This window comes from Bombus vosnesenskii, unplaced genomic scaffold (genome assembly GCF_011952255.1).
Source record: "Bombus vosnesenskii isolate JDL3184/JDL3185 unplaced genomic scaffold, Bvos_JDL3184-5_v1.1 scf7180000013273, whole genome shotgun sequence".
NCBI lineage: Eukaryota > Metazoa > Arthropoda > Insecta > Hymenoptera > Apidae > Bombus > Bombus vosnesenskii.
This window is the reverse complement of record NW_022882931.1, coordinates 182,849-206,157: the sequence shown is the minus strand read 5'-3', so window position 1 is coordinate 206,157 and position 23,309 is coordinate 182,849. Positions and strand designations below refer to the sequence as shown.

General features: G+C 47.1%; 1 protein-coding gene across 3 annotated transcripts in view; it reads right to left on the bottom strand.

The window, feature by feature from the left end:
• Positions 1–21,246, bottom strand: part of LOC117231692 (transmembrane protein 132C) — an 80,913-nt gene extending 59,667 nt beyond the window's left edge. Inside the window, exon 1 of one of the 3 annotated variants that reach the window (XM_033490363.1) lies at positions 19,942–21,246. In XM_033490363.1, coding sequence (XP_033346254.1) covers positions 19,942–20,038 — 97 coding nt within the window. In that variant the 5' untranslated portion in view covers positions 20,039–21,246. The remainder of the gene's footprint in view (positions 1–19,941) is intronic. The other 2 variants (XM_033490361.1, XM_033490362.1) reach the window with 2 other exon arrangements.
• Positions 21,247–23,309: the final 2,063 nt, after the last annotated feature.

Sequence of the window (23,309 nt, the reverse complement as noted above, 5' to 3'; positions counted from 1 at the left end):
ATTCGCGTAACATCTTCCAACGCTCAAAATTAAGAGAAACAATTTATTTAAATATATCACGTATAGCGAGACACACGAAACGTGGCGTTACGCTAGAACTAGGTCGAACACGAAAGACCTACGTCTATGTACCAAGAATATAGTTGCGGAAACGTACGTGTACGATTTTATTCTGCTACAGTCCGATACGAGTTTCCTGTACCGATGATGGAATAAGGGTCGCTATATCGATGATTTCCGTCGAGTTATGAAGAAAGAAAAGAGTGGCGCGTCTCGTTGTTTGCTTACTTCAAACAGGCATTCCAGCCAATTCCAGTTAAAACGGATTATTCCGCCGGAAAGGAAGTTGCGTAGCGAACCATCTGTATCGGAATTCCAAGTAAACATCGGTTTTTCCAATTCACCGTAATTAGTGGCCTGGTAAAATGAACGAGAATCCCCAACTATTAGAGACGAGGAGAATGAATCTAACGAAGCGCCATAGAGAACGGAGCGCAAATAAAAATGCGGTATCCACGGGAAGCGCGAGCGAGCGAGCGGTCCGGCAAAAAGCTGGAAGATATTCGGTCGACGGTAACTCCACTAATTGCTGCCGGAATTGCGTCTAATTGACGGGCAGACGCTTCATCAGCATTACCAGGAAAACTGTGTGTAGTAGCAGGTGGCCCGGCGTTGTCCTTCGTGGCTCTGCCACAACGCCCTATGGGGTTTGTTTCATTCGAGGGAAAGGAGACGTTCGAGGGGCACAGAACCGCGACGAGCGAAGAAGATGCTGACAGCCGGAACCAGAGCGTCGTCGTCATTTACTCCGCGTAGCTGAGAATCTCCTTCTGCTGGTTCAGCGGATCGTGCTTCCACGTCGCGTTACAACTCCCTTTCTTCGAGTTCCGATCGACCTCGAGTTCCCCGACCGTAAGTCACCTCTCTCCCTCGAGTCCCCGATCTCTTTCGAGGTCGAGTACCATCCTCGACGATTCGTTGCGTTCCGTTATCACCTTTTTGCTGGCGTCGTCGAACGACGACACGCTCGTGGATATCCACGCGTCCAGGTTTCGTGTCCCGCCTACGACGTCGCTAGGGCACGAAAGACAGTTCGACGTATCCTGAGCTGACGTTTTAGGTTCCGGCTACGAGTCTCTTGACGCGGTTACACGATACAACGGGCGGAGACTGTTTTAACCGGTGTTGCTTTCTTCTTGCGAATTAATGGTCGACACCGACGCGGCCCGCTTTTCCGAGGAAATTACCGAGCGAACGAGTCGAAGCTGCACATTTCGCAAGCCACCACGCGAACTGCCAGCAATGCAAATCTTGGCGACGCGTCTCCTCGTTCTTAGCTTGTATAATTCAACGACATCGAGCTGGGTAGAAGCGGCTTCGCAAACAACGCGAGTCCGAGGAGCGTGGCAGAGAGGGTCCGATGTAAATTTCTATTTTTTTTCTAAAAGTAAACCGATTAATAGAGGCGAAGCGGAGGTCGTTTTATTCTCGTCGTCTCTTTGCCTTCCTCTTTTCAGCCGGCGCTTCGCGCGCAAAATCAATACCGGATTCGCAATTTATTCGCTCCAACACGAACGCAACAGATGCGAGCTAACGGTCGAGGAAGAAGTAAAGCGTTTTATCGGAAATATTTTGTCCGACACGGAAGCGCGCATATACGCGCAGATACAACGTACGTACTGTACATGTATACAGACAAAACGTATATATAAATATACACGATGTTTCTAAAACAACCGAACCAACTTTCGGTCGGCGTTCCATTCAACTCGGAATTGCGACCAAGTTCCATGAACACGGGGAATCGCAAAGCCTCCGCTTCTAACTTACAGTCGCTTTACTGTATTCGCGAGAAAAAGACTTTCCTGAGAATACTTTTTTAACTTCCCTCTCAGCCCCTCCCCCCGTTTCGAAACTACCGTTAAAAATACGCTTCTCTATCTCGTTCCCGACGATGCGCGTATCGTCTGGTAACATTTCACGCGTTAAAAAATTGTCCCTCTATTTCCAAGTTTATCGCCAAAAGCGATAGAACGAGTAAACTTTTAAGAGGTTTCCCTCTGTTCGAGCAAGATCTGGCGTGTATAATCACCTCTGCAAGGTGTACGAGTAGACGAGAGCAGGCGGGTATCTCGACGTTGGCGTGTCGGATTCGTTCTAACAAGCCCTCTTTGAGGCTTGATTTAATTTTCCTGCTAGGAAAGCCTTTTTCGGTGAAAAGCTCGCAATCACCGGATAATATCTAGACGACTCTTAGAGAGGGTTGGCGGGCCGCTGTGCCGTGACGGACGTGACTCGCAAGACGAGAAATACGTCGGCGGGTATCGCGGTGAAATAAAATATCCTGCTATTGTGGCACGGAACGCCACGGGAAAATAATATGGAATCGTGTAGCAATGACAGAGCGATAATGTAAGGGAATATGGCTACGTTCGTAACAAAAGTAGCCCGTCTTATCGTCCCTGTGAACGCCATTAGCGTTTCCGTGCATCGTCGGTATATATCGCATCAAGAGCATTTTTGGAACGACTATGCGTCGTCCCATTACTCGAGAAATTCTTGCCAAAGTAATTTAACGTCGCCAACTTGTGTTCCCGTGCAATCTTAATCAATTTCACGGCGTAGCCGACATATCTTAACGAAAACATTCGCCACGACGACGCGACGCGTAACGTTGCACGGTTGATGAAACGTAGGAATGCGGAACACGAGTTCAACTACGTTTGCACTCTATTACCGCGATACACCAAAATTGACCTCCTCGTTAACGAGTCGATGAAGCGCAACTTCGCCTTCTACACTATTGAATTTGCCTGCAAGATCCTCTCTTCGTGTACTTCTATCGTCGTGTACTCGGAGACCTTGGCATGGAATGTGCGACTTAATTATGTGTGGGTATAGTATGTTCGTTAACACCATGCCTCATATTCAACTCGTGTATATGTACGTAGCTGCTCTGGCGTCAGCCTGGAATACCAGCGATGAAGTCATCGAATGAAAGACGTCGGAAAAGTCGCACGCCTTCGAAACGTATTCGTAGCGCTTTGTCGCTCGAAACATTTGCCTCTGTAGAAACGACGTATTTCTGCATTCGCAGCCCGTGGCACCGATCTCATATAAAAGACTAATGTAATATGTATTTCAATATGTACGTGTATGCGACGAGAGTATAAACAGGCAGCCGGTCTTAACGAGATCTTCTCGACGTCTGATTTAATTTTCAGGACACGGAGTCATTCGACTGATAATGTTGCTTCCGTCGCTGAAGAGAACCGCGGCTGAGTACAGCGAGCGCGTTGGCCACTCGTATCGCGAAAGCAACAGAAATACGAAGAAATGTCGCGTTAACATCTTAACCGATTACATCGGTCGATCTGATCGATGGATAAATAATTACAACGTGGATCGTGGGATCGTATCGCGTGCAGAAATAACGCACGCGAATTATCAAGCTGTTACATTAGTAACGGGTGGCTAATTATAATCGGGCTCGTTCAATTATTGCTCGTTATCACGTCAATTAATCCGCTACGTAACACGTTTATGTATATTTCCGTGCAGTTCGTATCGGCCGCTGACAAGAGAACAAATTATCGACGTGAAAAGCGGGTCACATCCGAATCTAAATTCGTTAGCATCCGTCCAACTTGGAGGATACTTTGCAGGCTTCGTAAAGGCTCGTTATATCGTAGCCACGTCCGAATGTGCTAGCCGGTGTTTCTTGTTTGCATTGAAAGCCCTAGCTAAGTCGGAAGCGTGTTTACATGTACCTTGCCGTACAGCGAAGCTAAGTGGACCAGAACCGAGCGAGTGACCAAACCTAACGAGGCCTCGTTTGCGGCTTGATTTAATTTTCCAGACGCGACGGTATTCGATGAAAAGCTAACGGGAGGTCAACGGTTGAAGGTTGTCAGGGATCCCCGGCAGAGCGTAAAGAGTTCGGCAGAGGTTGCAACACCCCGGAGAAAGAGGCACGGAGCGATGGAAAAAGAGGGAAGATGATCTTCAGAGTAGAAAAGACCAGCCCAGGCCGGATCAGCGCAATTTACGAACCGGCAGTCTACGCTCGTGCACAAACTTAATCCGTCCGATGCATGGAATGCAGAATGACGGAAACTGTCCTCCTGTGTATCCATCTCGAGAAATGGAGTCTCTTCGTGGAGCATCACTGCCGGAATACCAGAGACCAGACTTTACAGTCGGATATTTGTTTTTCCGGCCTGAATGCTGAACACTCCGGCGAATGAAGTATTCATAACGAAAGGGACGACGTATACCGAGGAAAAGAGAAGCGTTTCTTCCGCGAGAAAGTTAATTGGACGGAGTTGAAAGACGCCGAGGCCCGGCGCCCTTCTCCTATCGTTTCCTCGACACACCGAGCACACGATTAATTTTACCGACGTCTGTCGTTGCTCGACAACTTTAGATTAAGCCCGGTGGAACTTTCGAAAAGTCGACGACCGGGAAATTTATTCGCCGAACGACGAAGGGTGAAACGACGTATTAATATCGTATCGATGACCGGAGCACGGAGGAAGCGTAACGTTTTCGTATACCTCGGAGAAGTGAATCGTTGGCGTACGTTGGAAATCCGGGCGGATCGATCGTCACTGTAAAACGTACTTTAAATCCGAAAATCATCGTCTACGTCTGCATCACGGAGTCGGATGGAAACGAGAAAATAGCCGAATTGAAATCGAAAAAAGGAAAGGGAGAGGCGTACAGCCGGCCAGATATTGGACAGATGTCACGTGGAATGTGCAAATGTACGAACGAACGTGAAGCAGAAACTGGAACGAGAATCAAGAACAGTGACGACACACACCAACGCGTACGCCCGTAATCTACCGTACAAGCCGCAACAACAGCGTGCACTCTTGACACGTACTAATACGTGCAACATCGTACAATCCCGTGGAGACGGAGCGCGCAATTACTGCGCTCGCAAGAAGCAATTATCAAAGCATTGAACGACGCGAAGAATCAGAGGAACCTTGTGTCGCGATTCGTTCCATTCCACCTTTGTGGTTTTTGCCGTTCGAACGGAACAAAGCGGAAGAGAAAGAGCAGAGAAAGAACCCATCGATCCCCGGAGTATCGCGGCGAGCGTGTCTATCGCGCGATAATTGATTGTTCCCGAACAAGAAAAGCACCGTACAATAATTCATCGAAAGCCATAACGCGTCATAAAAGCATACAGCAACTTCGATGAAACTAATTTAACTACTCTCTCTCCGTTAAATCCGCGGGCGAAATCCACGTTGCGTTTCTCGTTTCTCATTCGATCGACCTAAAGATCTCACCGCGTAACGGTGCCCGGTAGGTAGGTAGGTAGGTAGGTAGGTAGTTTGCGGTTCGTACTTATTTCGACTCGACTCGACTCGGCTCAGCTCGATTTCACCGTTCTATTCGTTATCGATCCCTGCGCTTGAAGACCGAGAAATTAAAGCACCCGCGGGGACTTCTGAATCCACACCGCGATTCCCTTCCATCGTACCATTCAATTATCGTATAACCGAAAAGCTAGCTGATTCTGGCAAGTCGCTTCGTGTACCGCTGCATCGTAAAATCCCGGGAAGGCGCGTTGTCGTTGACTTTATTCTTTCCGTCTTTGTCCCTTTTTATCCCCGCCGCATTTTTCCTACGCGGTATTTCTGTGTGGTTGTTTCCTTGCCGATCCGTACATACCTATACACGTAACGCGCGGTTCTCTTCGTCGTTCTCTGTCATTCTTTCTCAGTTCCGCCGCCCTCGCTTCCACCTAACCACCCTATATATCCGTGTATATGCACACGCACGCACGTTTAGTACGTACACGATCGTGCACCAGATTCCTGGCTTCCGTGTTTCCAAGATTCCGCCGCTGTTTATATACCGCACTCCGCCGCCATAGCTATATGTATATTTGCGGTCGATACTCGCGATAACACGGCAAACTATGTAAAAGGAAAAATTGTAAAAAGCTGTAGAAGCATGGAGTATGGTCGAGAGGGAAATTGAAAAACCGATTTTTATTTCGTTCGTGATTTCCTTTTTTGATAACCGCGCGCTCTGTGCACACAGAACCACGCGTTCCAATTACTAAATTCTCAAGTTGCTCGATGAGGAGGATATTAAGTATCGATTCGTATGCACGAGCGTTCTCCGCGGCCGCTCTCCTACGACCTCGCTATGGATTTTCTTCTGCATAGTTTAAAGGGCCGGCCCGTTAGATTGTTAAAACGCAATAAAAGTACCGAAGCTGTGCTTTATTCTCGCGCAATCCGGCCGGGGGAATTAACGGCGCAACTTTCGGCAGATCGTTGAACAGGAAACAAGCGTGTTTCCAAAAACACAACTCTGCCGGAGAAGTCATTAACGCGACTCAGGGCTGCGAATTGCGAGGCAAGAGAATCCCCGTCGTATAACGCTCTCTGGGACTTTTCAACTCCGTCCATAAATCGTTAGTCGAAAATTCATAGGATTTGTACAGGGGATTTGATTGCAATTTTGCCTCACCGTGTTGTCTCTATGAAGTGAAATTTATTTATTTATTTACTTATTTATATAGGAGAGAGATGTACATCGTTACACACGGATAAGCTGTGAACTAATTCCCGATAACACGAGATCGACGACGTGGTGTACAATGACAATTTACTTTTTCGTATACCAATTTTCCACTATTTTACTTACGAATGGAGCGCGATAGATTTTTATGCAAATTCGTATCTTTATGATTAAATTATTTAAATGAACGTCGATAGGAAACTGTTCTACCAAATGTCACAAGAAGAACTATAATTTACGCATCTTACGTATTTCCTCGTATTACGCAATAAAAATCCGCCATCTATTTATAAATGTAATATCCAACATCGTTCTTCCGAATACATTAACTTGCCAGATCTCACGGCGTTAAATATCGTAGCGTAGTTAAACCAGTCGAATAACACAGGATAACCCACTAATCCAGAGACTGTGACGAAGACCAACTGAATTCTAGGGAGAACGATTCCAAGTCTACCACCGTACATCGTAACGTTTTTCCCCTCGAATAAAGGGAGATTTTGACCAGTACCCGCTTTGGAAACCAGTCGTTTACCCGAGCTCGATGTTCCCACTTTTCCCGGTACGAAGCAGTTTGCGACGGCCTGCATTATGCATTCCGTAACTTTAAAACGGTTCAACGTGCAACGATGCGGCTTTGCGCGCTTTAACAAATAATACCGCCGGTTACATTTCTGCAAACGTGTCCCGCGATACGCGTGCTCCATGAAATTTTAATACGATCTGACATATTAAGGGAACAAGCTTGCGAGTTTTCGCGAAACTATGATAACGAGACCGCCGTTAGTGGAACGTTTTATCATACATCGAGTTTAACCTAAGTACTTTTCGAACTGGAATTCTCTCGTTCGAATACGCTTACCGATCAACCTTCCTGGCATATTAAAAAACTTTTTCCCTTGGAATTCGACACGAGCCCCCTCGATCGGAATCTCGTCCGATTAGATATATTCTTTAATTAAAAAATTCCATCTGAGATCCAGATTCCGAGTCAATCTGCCAATCCGTTAAATCCGTTTCTGATTCAGCCTTTAACAATCTGGCCGGTGATAGTCACGGTAATGCGCACTTTGGCGCACGAGGATAAACGCACAGGTTTTACGATCGAAAACGGAAAAGTTCGCTGCAAACGCTACAAAATTTTCTGCAAATCCCGCGAATATTATTCGCCTATGAATTTATAGCACGGTTCGAAAAATGATGTTACTCTGCTCGATTGTAGTTCGGTTTTTGTTCGTTTACTCGAATTTACTTTTACCTTGTCGCGGCAATCCGTACGTTTTATATATATATATATATATATATATAAAAAAAGAAAAGTAAACATTTGTTGATGCTTTTGGACGAATTTCGTCAAATTTGCTGGACTGTTACGAGATTAAGTCATCTGACGCGCGAACTAGATACAAAATCAAATATCCTCGTTCTTCTTTCCGTTGCGAGACGACGAAGCCAAGACAACGGCGATATCGCCTCGAATTAATAGCACCCTCGGGAATTTTAATTTTCTCCTTGACACGTTCGCCGGATCGACTTTCGTGGAGTTCTCGCGCCCGCGCGTTTCCACGCTCTACGCTCGCAAAACGACGTCGCGTACATTTTACAATATAATCGTGTGATCGTCGAGGATCTCTCGCGAAAGAGCCTGGTTCCGAGAGCAGAGCGAGAAAGAAGGGGAGACGAGAGAGCTGGGTGAAAAGAGAAGAGAAGAGGAGAGGAGAGGTCTGAGTGGACTGCCGTCGGCACTCGCCACGCTATAGTGGCACTCGCTTCCATCCCCTTTCGCGAGACCGACTGCTAGCCAGCGATCTCGTCTCGAGTGTCCCACGGAACTCGCAACACAGACGACGACGACGACGAGCTGTCGCTGTTCCCTGGCTCGCCCTCGCGCGCTCTTATCACCGGTGCTGGCCTTCGCGTCGCTTTAACCCGACCCATACGGCGGAACTTGCTTTGACGCGCGATCGCCCAATAAAACGTCTCGCGAAAAGAATAACTCCGAGGCGAGTGTTCGCGCCACGTTCCATCGTGCCGCGTCGTTCTCAGAAACACGCCTAACGATGGAAAGAGAACTGGAAAAAGGCTTTCCGTGCAGCTACGAGATGCTTGGCAAACTGAATTCGACTACTGTTCCGAAAGACGCGTAACCAGGTAGCAGATTCGGACGAAATTTTTGTAGCTATCGCGTGAGAAAAACGATTCGAAGCACGAAATCTAAACCTTGGAGAGGAAGATAGAACAAGAATCTTGGGACTCGTTACGTTTGCTTCTGAATTAGACAAAACAATCCGTGCGATAAAGATGTATTTTTATAAAGCACTGTCGCTTAACTCGAAGCTTTGTAGAATGAAAAGTATATGGAGGATTTCTATGTATACGATTTCAAACGTATAATCTACATGAAATATCAAAATTTGACGAACGATGGAGAATTTCCTAGGACTTTCGGTACGTGTGTGTGATCCATCTGAAATATCGGAATACTTGGCCGGTTTCGACAGGATGTCAAAATCATTACGCCACGATAAAATTGACGTTACAGGAACGATGTACATTATTCAAACGCACGAATCGCCAGTGGTAATATCTCGCGTTTCAAATCCATCATCTTCCCCCGTGATATCAAGTTTCATCTAAAATCGCCCGCCCATGCCATTCGCAAGAATATCGCTGAATTCGATCAAGAAGCGTCATTAGCGTTTGCTAATCGTAGAACGCTGCAAGCTCTATTTTCGATGTTCCATTTACGTCCCGAATGACAGCGTAATAGCGGTGCATACGCTGTTACAACATCCACCGATCGCGTAGGAAGTATACCACAGTGTTAACGCAGTATTTTCATCGTGAGTGACGGCGAGATGATCATTCGTTTCATCGCCAGCAGACACATCAGCGCTGCACGTTCAACGTCCGCCAAGGATGCGCATAAAGCAGCCAAGAGAATGAAATGCACAGCCTGCCTCGCGCTACTTTATGCGTCGTGTGTAATATGTAAATAACGCTGTATACTAACTAGGAATGTCTTCCGCTTTTCCCTCCTTACAGTACGCAATCGATGTTCTACATAGCAGCTACAATATACATCAGAAAGAATACGTGTCCGGTGACTGTTTCGACTTGACTAATGGCTCGGAAGAAAGGGAGAAACTAGCTTCAACTCGTATTTCTTTCTCTTCACTTATTACCGTCGCATCATCGAGGATGCTGCTGCAGCTACTGCCTGCACGAAACAAGCTTTTATTCGAGAGCAGCGAACGCTCCGGTTTATAAGTGGTATCAGAGTTTTTTATCGTGTCTACAGGAAGTCAGTTTAACCCTAGGAATAATTAGAACGATACTTAAGAATCATTATCTGGCATAAAATTTACGTAAAGATAGAGCGGTTGGTGAAACGAGTCAGACGCTTGTCGCAGGCAATTTCTATGCGCGTACCGTACGCGTTGTAATAAAACGTATCGAAATTTCATTGACAGTGTTACGATGCGTCGCTCGCCTGATTATATCGGTCAAATTTGAAACCGATCTGAAAATATGTATAGAAATTATACCCGATGATCACTAGAATAAAAAACGGTATCGTGGCATTACGACGAACGATATCTCGACAGTCTTAAAGTTGACGAACAAACACGCGTTTACCTTCGAATACTTAACGCTTATGAACGAAAGTGTGCGTCTTTTTACGTCTCTGAGTAGAATCACTCTCGATGTATATCCCCGGGACGCGGTAACTTCTGCAGACTGGCAAGATGCGCGAGCGAATTCCCCGGTGATTCGCGTCAACTTTCGCAATTGAAATTGCAGGAGATTCGCGAGGGAGTAAGCCACGGCGGCGGCCAACGAGTTATCGTCGAAACGCAATAATCACGCTGTGGTAATTCATCGCGTTATTGTTTAACTGGCAAGTTGGCGAGCCCGCGAAAGCGGCTAAGAAATAGGAGGTCGCGCAGGCCGCCAGCAACTTTGCTCGTATAAGTGTCTGGCGAGTTACTCGCTAACTTCGAGGACACGGTAACAAGATAATGTACATGCTGTTCGCGTGACTCAAGATGCGCCGTTCTGTTCCGTATTACCGTGGCTAATTGAGTTACAACCCTAGTGTTCGTTGTTATTATTAATTATTATAGCGATTAATTAAGGGAACGAAGATGGGGCACCGATCGAACTCGCGTCAGGGTCGTGCGACCCGAACGAACCACGGCCTGCGAGCGCACGAAACGCTGTCGTATCGCGCACCAATTTACGACAAGGGGCGGAAAAATTAAAGGACAATCTCCTCTTTCGCGCGACCTAAGTATAATTATAGTTACATACATGCATAAGCGTAAATCCGATAGGGTGTCGAGAAACAAGTGGAGCGTACAGATTTGTCTGGTCGTAGGAGTTAACGTCGAAGTTCGGGGCTACGTTAACGAGGTAATATACAGGCCGTGCACGTCTATGGAACTGCAAGCCTGTAATTCGTATCACCGGCAAGCGTAGTGCAACGAGTAACTCGGTTACCAGGCTTGGTGTACGCGTTGCGCGCGAGCTGTTTTCCATGCCCGAAACTACGATCCGGTGTCGTTAACACCGGCACGAAGCACGAGACCGAACCGCCGGCTGTACGAATTTTGAGGCGACGTGACGGCCGCGCGCGAGAACTCGCTTGTAAATCAACGTCACCGGCCGATACGTATTTGGACGCGAAAGATTTTTCGAAACTGGCTATCGCGCGTTGAAACGCGAAGACAGGCGCAGGCTCGCGAAACGCGGAACTATCGGCCGTGACGACGTTAACGTTGAATTCTACGCTATCGCGTGTAAAACAACGCCGTGAACCAAAATCACGACACCGTGACTGATACTGTCGGTGGACGCACTTTGAGAACTAAAAGATGGAACGGAACGGAGGCCGAGCGGAACGTATCAAAGGCCGATCTGACTGGTAACATTACCGCAAACACCGCCACCCGATATCGGCAGTGGATCTATGGCCGCGAACTGGAACGGTTAATCACGCTGTTTCAGCTCCAGTTCTATATCGCGTTATATACATTGGCGCGCTTCAAGTTCTCGCGACGCGCAGCAAACCGTAGACGAACATCGGGAAATCCAATCGGACGGAATCGTGTACGGGGTCGGTGAAACGCGTCGACCGATAGGCGTTTCTATTAACGACCGCGAAAAGATATCGCAGCTGCAAATCAGATTTTCGTCGCAACGCATCGTTGAATAGCGGGATCGTGCGATGCATATCGTTCTGATGTTTGAAACCGCGTTACTCCGTGGCTGCCACGATACGAACGAACGGATCTAAAATTTCCATGGGAAAATCTACGAACAGAATTCCTGGATTAACACGCCACCGCTCCTCTCCTTGTCAGTCACGGTAGAACGACGCTGCCACGCGTTCTAAAGTTCGATGCAATACAAACCGGCAGAGTGGGAAACTTAGCCTCGGAACGAAGCTCCGCGATTCCATGTAACTCGACTTAGTTAGTTCGATAACATTCGCGATAACTACGGTATATCTGATTGCCGGATTTAACGTTGTTGGCCAATACTCCAGACTTTCCAGCCTCGTTCGATCCTCGATCCGGCAAATTCGTTCGTATCTATGCTAAACGCAAGCTGATCGCAACGTCTAGAATTCGTAGAGAAACTCGTTGCTCAGGGACCGCTACAATAGCCGTAAGATTAATTTCCACCGTGTAAGATTGTGCAGAATTATTTGGTCAAATCGAACCACGTTATACAAATTCGATTATAATCAACTTGTAGGCGATCTACGTTCGAAGTTCACGTTAAAACATAGTAAATCACGTTTGCCATCTTAAGAGGAACAATTTTTAAATAGAATATGTCCGCGTGGAAACTATCTTTACGTTTCAAACGAAATGTACACGTCCACGTCACCAATTCTAACAACGTTAATTACGCAGACTGATATCGATGATATTAAATCGGCGCGACGACTATATTCGTTTCTTGCGAATTTATCGCTTATGTTCGAACGGCTCGTATCATCGAATTTATCGGATTACCCTATGCACCGACTCGAGACCGACTTTCTCGTTCGCTCTCTGAACAGAGGTACAAGAGGAGAAAAGATCGGTCGTTCGGCGGAGAAAAATTTACATGTCCGGTCGTATTCGTTTTTCGATAATAACCCGCGGTCGATGGCTGTCCCCGGCGACCCAGATTCATTTCGAGCTCTATACAGCGATGCGTATACACGGGGAGTCAAGTGCGATCGATTGCAGTGGCATAAGACGCTTTAACCTAAGTCGCCCAGCAAAAGTGTATGCATTTCAATAGAACGAAGCATCGTTGGTATGTGCCTAAGACGCCCCTAGCGCTCGACCTATATTCTTCCAGCGATTCTTTACGAGCCAAGAAGCAACGCCGCGTTGGCGAGCCAACCTATAGAACGTAACGCGTCTCCTAGCAATTTCCCGGTACAAAACCGCATCCAGCCAGGCTTCGCCGTTGAACGAGTCTATTTTAACGCGGATGTTCTTAATTTCGATAGGCCGTGAACGTCGTGAAAGAACGTGCTTTCGATCTAGCGCGGATATTCACCAGGAATATACGTATAACTGCCGGTAACCATAACAACGGCTGTCTTTTGCGGCCAATCGATTCATTTTCAAATCCGTCACAGCGCACTGGTTCGATCTCCGAGATATTTCTGTCCTTTTCACGCTCGAAGCGTAACTCGGACTTGCTGTAAATCGGACGTATCGGCCGTGTAGACCGAACGAAAAGGAATCGATCGCCGCTCGGTTCCCCTTCGATTAATTAACGAAACGACATCACGATAAAGAAAAGTCGTTTCGTAGCAAGTTCTCGTCGAATCAAATTCAGCCGATTATCAGGCGAAAAGCAATTCCGCGGAACCAGGCAATGGAGCGGTTTGTTGTATTACCGTGAGAACTACCCCATTCGGCTGTGTCATGTATATAGGAGGAAAGAAAGAAGGAAGGATGGCGCAAGTGGGTTGCACGGCTTAAAAGTTTCTCGAAGGTTGGTGGGTGTTGGAGAAGGCTGCGGGTGGCGAAACTGCGCCGTACCACCGCGCGAAAATTTTGCGAAGTACGTGCTCCTCTACGCGGACAAAAGTAACGCCGGTGCAATTTCACAGCCGTCGCATCGCGGACACGAGGAAATGCGTCCTTTCGCCTAAATTCTAAAGAACCGCGACGCCTGTGCGCGTTTCTATTCGCGGCGAGAATCGAGGCCGCTTTTGGCCGGAACACGGGGCGAAACGACGAGAGATCGAACAGCGGTTTCCTTGCTGTCGTTCGTTTCATCGTTCCGTTGATGGACTCTTTTGATCACCGCGATCAAACAGTCCATCGAAAACAATTTCATCAATTTGCGGTGCTTTTCAATCTCGACAGCGATAAATACGGCAGCGCGTGACATCGGATTCGTCGGTGTCGAATTTTCCCATTTAAATTCCGAATCGGTGCGCGTTAAGCCGTTCGAGCGCATTAATTATCGCGCGACGGCCATAAAGTTGACGGACGCGATCGCGTGCTCGCGGTTCGCACGTCCGTGTCGGACGAATGAAAAAGTCGGCGTGATGCTTGGCGGTCGCACGCGAGAACGCGACAGGAGAAAATGGAAATCGATAAGCAAACACGAGCCCGCCGCGATACAGAAGTTAATTCGATTAGACGAAGCGCGGGATACGGAATGGAAACGTGTTTTAGATGCCGGATAACAAGCTCGGGGAATGCATACGAAACGGCAGCTCTGCCAGCCGCTTGTTCGCGATGACCGTGCGAAATCCGCGACACGGCAACCAAACGTTTATACGACAAGCAAGGAAAAAGGCATTCCGCCATTCGATACCACTGGTCGCGTTCGTCGAATCGGATATGGATATCTCGTGGCCAGAGAACCGAGATCGATTTCAAATAAAGCGGAAAAGGTAGAGAGAGTCGCTATTATATTTAACTTTCGACTTTCCTCCCACGTTTGCCACGTGTATCCTCGATTTCACCGAGTCTCGTCGTAACCATCGATTCCAAAGGGTTTGTTGGAGCACGGCCTGGATGGGCACCGTGTTCCAAACGATTTTATTCGGCGATCTTGCGATACAAAAGCGCGCAAGGAAAACGGCGTCTCGCTAACCCTATGAATAAAAAAGTGGGAAATCTGGTCCCACGGAAGACCGTATATTCCGACAACATACTGCGGAAAGAAGACGGAAATATTCACTTTTACCGCGTACAAAGCTACAGCTGTCTGGATTACCGTAGCGGGTGGATATCGCGTACAGATGGGAGCAATTCTAAGAATAAAAAGCGAGAGGACAATGCGCGTATCGCTCGGAACACCTGCTTCTCGCATTCTAAAGGATACGCGTTCCAGATGAGAGAAAGAGATACGGTTGTCTCTCAACAAGGTTTCCGCGTAGTTTGCCAGAACCCTTGGCTTACCTTACCTACCCATCTACCTACCTACCTACCTACCTACCTACCTTTCCCCCTCCCTCTCTGTTTCCCTTGCTCATTCGAGTTCGTTACAACGGTCGATGTAGCTGCCACCAGAGACCCCGTAAAATCATTCGACTTCGTTGCCAAGACGACCTACCATGTGTCGCGAAATTTTTAGAGGAGCCAACCACCATACACCATAGCCACGCGACGGTCGATCGAGCTTCCCTTCCGCTTCCTTCTTTTTTTCCTCTCTCACTCTCTCTCTCTCTCTCTCTCTGTACTGTTCGCTTAGAGCGATTTTCGTAGGAATTTTTGCAGACTGGAACGGCGACGAAACGTTTAGAATAATTGAACGAAAGAGTAAAAGATTCAAGATGCGACTCTGAAAATAAAGTAGATAATCGTGTCGTTTCTTTCGAAAATCGAAGACAGCTGATTCTTTTAGTTAGTTAGAGTTCAATTACCGATTTGTGTAATGGTATTCGCGGATCAGAGCAACGATGGGAAGTTCAGAGTAACCGGAGTAAGAAATAAAATTCTCGAAAATGTCGATAACCGTGACCAAAGAAAGCAGAAAATCTTTTGGTTCCTGTCGCGGATCGGAAATAGCGAATTCTCGAATTAAATATTTAAAGTTCAATTTTCGATTTCCACGGGTATGTTCGCAGATCGGAACAGGAATGGTATACAATGGTATGCAAAAGCTTTCGGGTACATTAACATGTTTACGTAAATAAATTTTTCGCCCTGTGTTCGAGAAGCGATATTTCAAAGAATTTCAAATAATATCGCGTAACTATGTAACAAAGATTATTTGCCGTACTGTCTTCTTTTACTCGTCACGGCCTCGTATCGAATATTAGTTAAAATATTTTTAGAAATATTCCTTTGAGGAAATATAGCAAAGGTAATGTAGCGGAAAGCTTAATTTAACTGAAACATTCTACATGCCGAATAAAGGTAAAAAAGATTTATTAACCCTTTGATCACGTAACGAAACGATATATAATTCAAAATGGAAGTTCGAAAAATAATCATCTCCAAGGTTCCCTACATTTTTAGCATCAGACGTAGAAAATACATACCGAAACAAATTCCAATAATTGCGTTTCGCAATGATAAAATTTATGGCATAATATTTATGACGCTATATTTCACAGGCTTTACGAATCTCTCTGCAGTTACGACACTGTTAAAAAACGTGATTCTATACGAACTTGATCAAACTTTTCAGACATCGACGCTTTGGCAGCCTGGCACAAATAACGTCAACGTTCACCCGATTTCGCATCCTCGCCTATATCTCGACCAGATCACGTAATCTATTATATCCAAATCTAATCTAATCACGTAATCGTCAAAGAGCGATATCTTCTTGACGACGTCTTCGCAGAGATAATGATTCGGCGAGATAAATGTTCCCGAGATCAGGCTCCTCTCTCTCTCTCTCTCTCTCTCTCTCCTTTTCTCCTTATCTCTGGATCCAAAACGGTTAAAATCCACTTGGAAGAGTGAAAAGTTTGAAGTAATCGAGTGGAAAGATAAAACATAGGTGGAAGATTTTGTAACTACCGAAAGAGGGGAGAAAATCGGATCGATGGGACCGAGGTTGGAAAATGGCAAATTTCCTAACTATTTTAGATACTTGAGAGTTTAATGCGGAATATTACGAGACGTTGACGTTATATAGAACAATGAATACTTCATCGTAGGCTACAGTTTGGAAGTGAAAGTAGAGAACGAGTGGCTAGGTGGACGAGTTCGAATGGCCAACAAAGATAACAGATTACCGTGCTCCTCCGAGTAGGACGTTCTTAATTCATCTCAACGGCTACGATAGCGAAATAACAGCGCTATGTACCTGTGCCAGGAGTAGATCTTTGTTAAACTTTAAGTAAGGGGGGCTCGCGCGAATTTTATTTGACACCTGATGAATGTGCTCGTGCCACGAGAAGGTAATGAGAATTCCTAGATCGTGCCGCGAGTCAAGTATGAAGCATCGCTAGTACGTATAATGAAACAGAAAGAAGCGTAGAAACGATAGACGCGGAGAATCGTCGTTCCGGGTATCGTGGAAACGAGCGTTTTCGAGAGAAACAAAATAGGTCGCGAAACTTTAGAAACTTCCCTCGACCAGATGCGACGCTGCAGATAAGAAAATCACGAAACTCGAAGAACGCTATCCCTACATGCTGTTTCAAGAAGCAATCGTCGAGATAAGACAAAAAAATGAGTATAATCTGGGTATAGTAGATACATCGCAGAAGCTCGATACAAATCAGACGCATGTTCGCTAGTTCTATGATTAAAAAAGAAAATAAATCGGCCGAGTGATTATAATAAAATACGTCAATTTCGTCAGAGTTCTTGAAATAGTCGCGGACAAGGAAAAAGGATATCGAGTTTTCACGAAAGAACGAATCTACCGAAAAGAAACTACAAACGACATGTGGCGTTTACGCAACTGTCGGTCTTTAATGGGTTAAGATCGTTTTGCTTGTGTTCAACGGTAACTACACACGTAGCCGAAGTTTATTCCCAAGTTTTTGAAGCGCTCTGTAAACGCGTCCTTGTACGTACCTAAGTGTCCAATTCCCAAAGACAAAGTAAAATAATTTACATTACGAAACTGCTGGTTTTCGAACCGATGAGACGGACTACGACGACGAAGATAAATACGGCGAATGCGTTCGTACAGAGGTGCAACAGCGCGAGAAAAGCGAATAAGCGCGAATAAAATGCATCAAATAATAGTTCCGTTGAACGATGAATAATGCATGGTAGAATTCTGAGACGATAGAAGACTCGAATACGACTTGGAACTCGTTGCAACGGTAATTGATTCGTTACGAGCCCGTAAACGTTGCATGAATGAAAACTAATATCTATAAAACAAGAGGAAACAGAAGCTTATCTGTGAAGCGCGACTGATACAACGAGAGAACCATTGAAAAGAATCGCGATACGTATTTCCTGTAGCAGAGTTACAGTAGGCAGGGAGTAGAGAAGTGGAGCGCGCGAACGAAATCAACCGACTGCTTATCCGCTTCGAGTTCGCTTTCGAGTATCGAAAATGAACTTGAACGGTACTTTAGCGTTCAAGTATGATACGCGTTTCTGCTCGATGAGCTCAACATCATAGTGCCATACACAGAGGTGAAAATGCGTATTCATTGGACGTGATAGCGCGAGCTTCGATCGGCCCGATTTCTAAAAGGGGATTCCATTGAGCACGCGACGCGAAAAGCGATCAACGATCGCGAATCCGTTGCGACGCGCGTTCTTTTTTCGCCTCTGTGAAACGATGGAACAAACCGCGAAAGCAGCGAACCGTCTCTTCCTCGCAGCCATTGAAAAAGCCGCCTAGCGAAACACGGCAACCGAAATATCGTACACAGCATATTTTTTCCGCAGCTTCCGCTAAACATTTCCACGGCGTTTAAACGAGAGACTATCGCCGCGGCTGTTGCCGGGCCGAGGGAAACCGCAGCAGACTGCTGCTCTTTTCTTTTTTTCTTATTTCTTTCTTTTTTTTTTTTTTTTTGGCGAAAATTCTCCAAATCAGACGCGATGCTATGAAAGGCCGGGCTTTTAACCGGCGCCTGGTTCGTGCAAATACAGAAACGGAACGTTGCGTGGCTTCCATTTACGGACAGAGAGCCACGGAGAGAAAGCGTCGAAGCTGCACGACGACGATTCGATCGTTTTGGAAATCGCGATAGAATTGCGATCGGACCGGCTCGGCACGAACAGCAATTATACGAGCCGGCGCGACGCGACGCTAGAAGGTAAAATCGGTATCGAGTACGTGAGCAGCGCTTTTATGGGATGCTCTCCTCGAACCATCACGATCGTAAATGAGATTCGACGAGCAAAGTCGCCGATAGTTACCCCCGTTTTCGTCGATCTTCACGCACGAATGCACCGACGAACCCTGCCGAGGAAATGGAAGAGGGTATACGCCAGGGTGATTCCGACTGCACGGACCGGAGATACGATTGGAAAGGGCAGGGAAGGGGACGACGACGACGACGGCGGCGAATTACGAGTAAAACCGGCTGCGAGGAAGAAGTAGACGAGAGAAACTCGACGACGATCGAGAAGGCCAAGCTGCGAGAGAAAGAGAGGAAAGGCGAGGAGCCGTGAAAGAAGAAGACGCGGAGGACACGTTAAAACACAGTAGTCCGTAAGGTAGAGGAACTGATAGATCGAGTGGAAGCGAGACGGCGAGCAACAGGAAAGGAAAACAAAGAGACAAAGATAAAAGAGGAAAGAACAGAGAGGAGTTTCCCGATCCTCTTTCTCGTCGTTGAGAAATTCAACCATCTGGCGTTGTATCGTGGTTCCCCTACGGTGATGTTACATCGTCGTCGTTCAGACTGGAATACTCGGTGGCGCCTACCCCACGAGGTCTCCGACAGTAGCGAAAACAAACAACTTCTGGCTGTGTAATCGGCGCAAAGAGAACGAGGCTAACAAAAGAGGAATCGCGTTTCAAGATATACCGGTTTCTCTAACGATATTTTCTTACGACACGTCCGACTCGATTCCTCCGACTCGGTCGCGTCACAGCCTTGAATCGCTCCAAAAACGGAATATCCGTGACGTTTACCGGTTAAGAACGAAAGTGGCATCGATTCTCCCTCTCCCCGATCTCTTGAATGAATCGAGACTCAACCATGGCACAGATACCACGCACTTACTCAGCGTGCCGCACGTGCCTGTTGTGCATACGTAATGCGTATTGACACGTCGAGTGACAGCACGCGGACCGAGTCACGCTGCGAGCCACTCGTCGAATCGATACACCGAGGACGCGTTAGGGGGCCGATCGTCTCTTCGAATTCGGCAGAAAGTCGGATATCGAATGGAACGTGCAACGATGATAAAAAGAAAGAAGGTAAAGAAGGGGACGAAAAGTTGAGAATAAAAGAAGAAGAGACTATAGAGTTGAACTTACCGGCGATGGCAACGAACAGGAAGAATATCCACATATCCATGAGTATGCCGGCGAGGCGTAGCTGGAAGTTGTTGGCTGCGTACGCGAGCTTGTCCATCACGCTCCGGGATTCATAGTCGCATGTCGTTGATCAGGTACGTAGTTTCTCTGGTTTGGATTCACGGTCGATTCGTCGAATCGTCGCACGGAATAGCACCCACTGTCCGCGTATTCCACACTACCGGCGGGGCAAGGGAGGGAAAAGTTGATGAAACACCCGAGACCCGCGGCGGTCTCGTGTCGCGTCGCCTCACCAGCGCGGAACGTGTCCTGGCACTGTCCTTCGACTTCCTACGAATCTCCCACGGAGCAGGCTCGCATCGTACGAGCGTCGTATTCGCGGAGGAGGAGAGAGGCGAGCCGCGGCTGATTCGAGCCGAGGAGGCTGCCAACTGGGCAGACGGTTCGTAACGCGTATCTTTGGGAGAACGACGATGTGATACGATGAGATGCGACGAGATGCGCGAGGCCTTTGGCTCTCGCACGCGTGTCCTCCTCTCTCGTGCCTGTGTTACGCTTTCGTGTGCGTGCGTGTACGTATCATACGCGTAGTCCGTTCGCGTGCAGTCACGGCGAGAATAGATCGGCCGGTCCTCCGGCTGGCGTCCCTTCCGGACGACGCTCGGCACGAGTCTCGCACGAGCGGAGATTACGCGTTCGAGACACGAAAGACACGAATCTGTACCGAGAGTCGCCGCTTCCGAGTGACGGCGTGCACGAGTACGGGGCGACCGTCGTCGTGTGCTCTCACCACCGCGTTGCCCGGAGTATTGACCGACTCGGCTCGGCTCGGCTCGGCTCGACACACGGTGCGCCGCTCTGCGGCCCAGACCAGACGCGGAGAGATGCGGAGGGGGCGCCTGCCCTCTACAGACTACCATACAACTACAGCCGATCCTACTGTTGCTGCGCGCGCACTTTAGCTCGTACGCTCGCGGCTCCGTCGAACCAGCTATACCTACGCTCCATGCCAATTCAACCATTCGATGGGCCTTGGACGTCTTTTTTCCCCTTTTTTACCCTCCGTCGAGAGACCTGTCGTATTTCTTCGACAACGCACCGCGTTCCACGAGTAAACAAACGACCAGACCCACTCGTTCGCCTCGTTTACGAAGCTCCTTCTTACTGCGAAATTGTTCACTCGGCGAATCGGAGACGCGCGGCTCGCGGCACCGGGTATATACGGCGAGACGTTTCTCTCGATAAGCTAACGAGTCGCGTAAACCGTATCGATGCCACGAATCCAGTAAAACCGTTCGTTCCCCTTCGACGAGCAACGAAACGCTGCCACGAGTTCTGATATTCGTTCGCGGAAGCGTTTTTCCCTCTCAACGCGATAAGTATCGATGTAAAAATACGCGTGCTTATCGCAGGCGGATAAGAAACGTGTAACGCGACAAACAAGTTGCAGCGTGACGGACGATTGCATAAACAAAGACAAAGCGGTTGCACGGAACCTGTTTACTAGCAACGAGAGATCCCGCGATATTCCCGATAACGCGTTATCGTACGGAGCGGTATCGTTTGTACGAAAAAAGGAAGATTCGTCGGTGCTGACGCAACGACGCTTTACGCCAGTGCTTTCGTTAAACTGGCGACTCGCTTAATAAAAATAAACGTACGACTGGAATATAAGCTGTCGGAGGAAAGGAGACAACGAATCGGTTAAACGTTAAGACGAAAGATAAACGAAATTACGAGAGTAAAATCGAGAGACGCTCGACGCAACGTCGTTACGTTTCGAGTCTCTTACGCTCTCGGTATGTACTTTACGGCGCGCTTTCGCGTTTTCTACGGAACAACGATTCAGCGGCTCGGATTGCCAGCACGTTTCCGCGAAAGAACACGAAGAATACGAGAAGCGATGGTCCTCGAACGGTTGGCATAGGCAAATCCAGTGATACGGACTGTAAACATCTGCCGGTAGTTTTATTCGACGATCGATACTCGATACTGGCTTGTCTACCGTAGAGCGATTCAATCTCGAGAACAACTCGACGCCTTCCGGACTTAAGAAAGAGATCTATAGGTCGGATAAGCATCCGAACCGAGATCAAGCGGGTTATTCCACGTGGAATAAAGTTCCACGTGAAAGGAAAAACACGACCCGGAATGTTCGACTCCTGGACACCAAGCTTCCTGGTCATTTTCTAAGATGGTATTCCAACCCAAAAGAACGGGCACAAAGGGAATCGGTTCTGATTTTATCTTCCTGCAACTATCGAACCGTGAGTTGCTGCCCCCGCGACAATGGCGTCGAGTCGTAGTTAGTCGCACGCGACCTCACCGAACCGAACCTAACAACCAGCCACGAAACGCACAGCGGGGTGCTTTTGTTTAACCGAGGCGTTTATTAATCAATTGTATATCCCCCGGTCGAAAGCATTGCGCATTTGACGGTCAAATGCTTTTTTTCTGCCTTCCAACGGAGGCAGCCCACTCGGGTCGCATCCTTTGATCTGTTTAGGGGGAACGTCTTGTAACGAGCAGCTCGGAAATTTGAAGAGACGCAATATCTACGTACAATGTAATTTGCTGTACACGGCCAATGAAACGAGACACGGCACTCTAACACTGTGCTTCCAATTACACCGAACTCGACGATATTACCCGTTGCACGTACTTGACGAATCGGACGAGTTTCTGCGAGAAGATCTCCAACACGATGCTGGCTATTCTCCTATTACCTGGTTAGCCGGTTGCCTCTGTCACCTAAAATTTCATTGCAAGCGCTTTTGTGTAAAACGATAAACGTACAATACGTTGCTTTATAAAAAGTATTTGATACGCTCTCGGATATTATAGCGTTTCAATTAGAACATCTCTAAAGTGTAGCGTAAATTGAATGCATTTTATCGTTGTTATTTTCTACTTGTTTCACTATAAATCTACTATTTCAATTGCAACGTGTGTGTGTGTGTGTATATTGGATCATCTAGTAATTAGCGCAGTTTTTCTAAGAATTTAAAACAACGGGAGTTGTTACTATCGGAGCTTTGAAGCACTCGAATGAAAAATTTAATAGGAAAGCATACTGAATTATAAAGAGTTCAGGAAAATCCATCTCTGATCGTCTCTTATCCGGTATTTTCATCTAAATATACGAAAACCAACGACTGCGCTATATTATAAGACAACCCGCTACGTTATAATCGTTAAAGTAGCAAACGAAGTTAAACTTTGTTAATAGAATAGATGTTCTAATAGATATCGATGTAGCGATGGATGGTCTTATCGACAGCGACATGTATCAAACTAGTATAACGAAACACGAATAGTTAGCACACTTCGGGATGCTGCGATTTACGTTAACGAAATTACTCTATGTT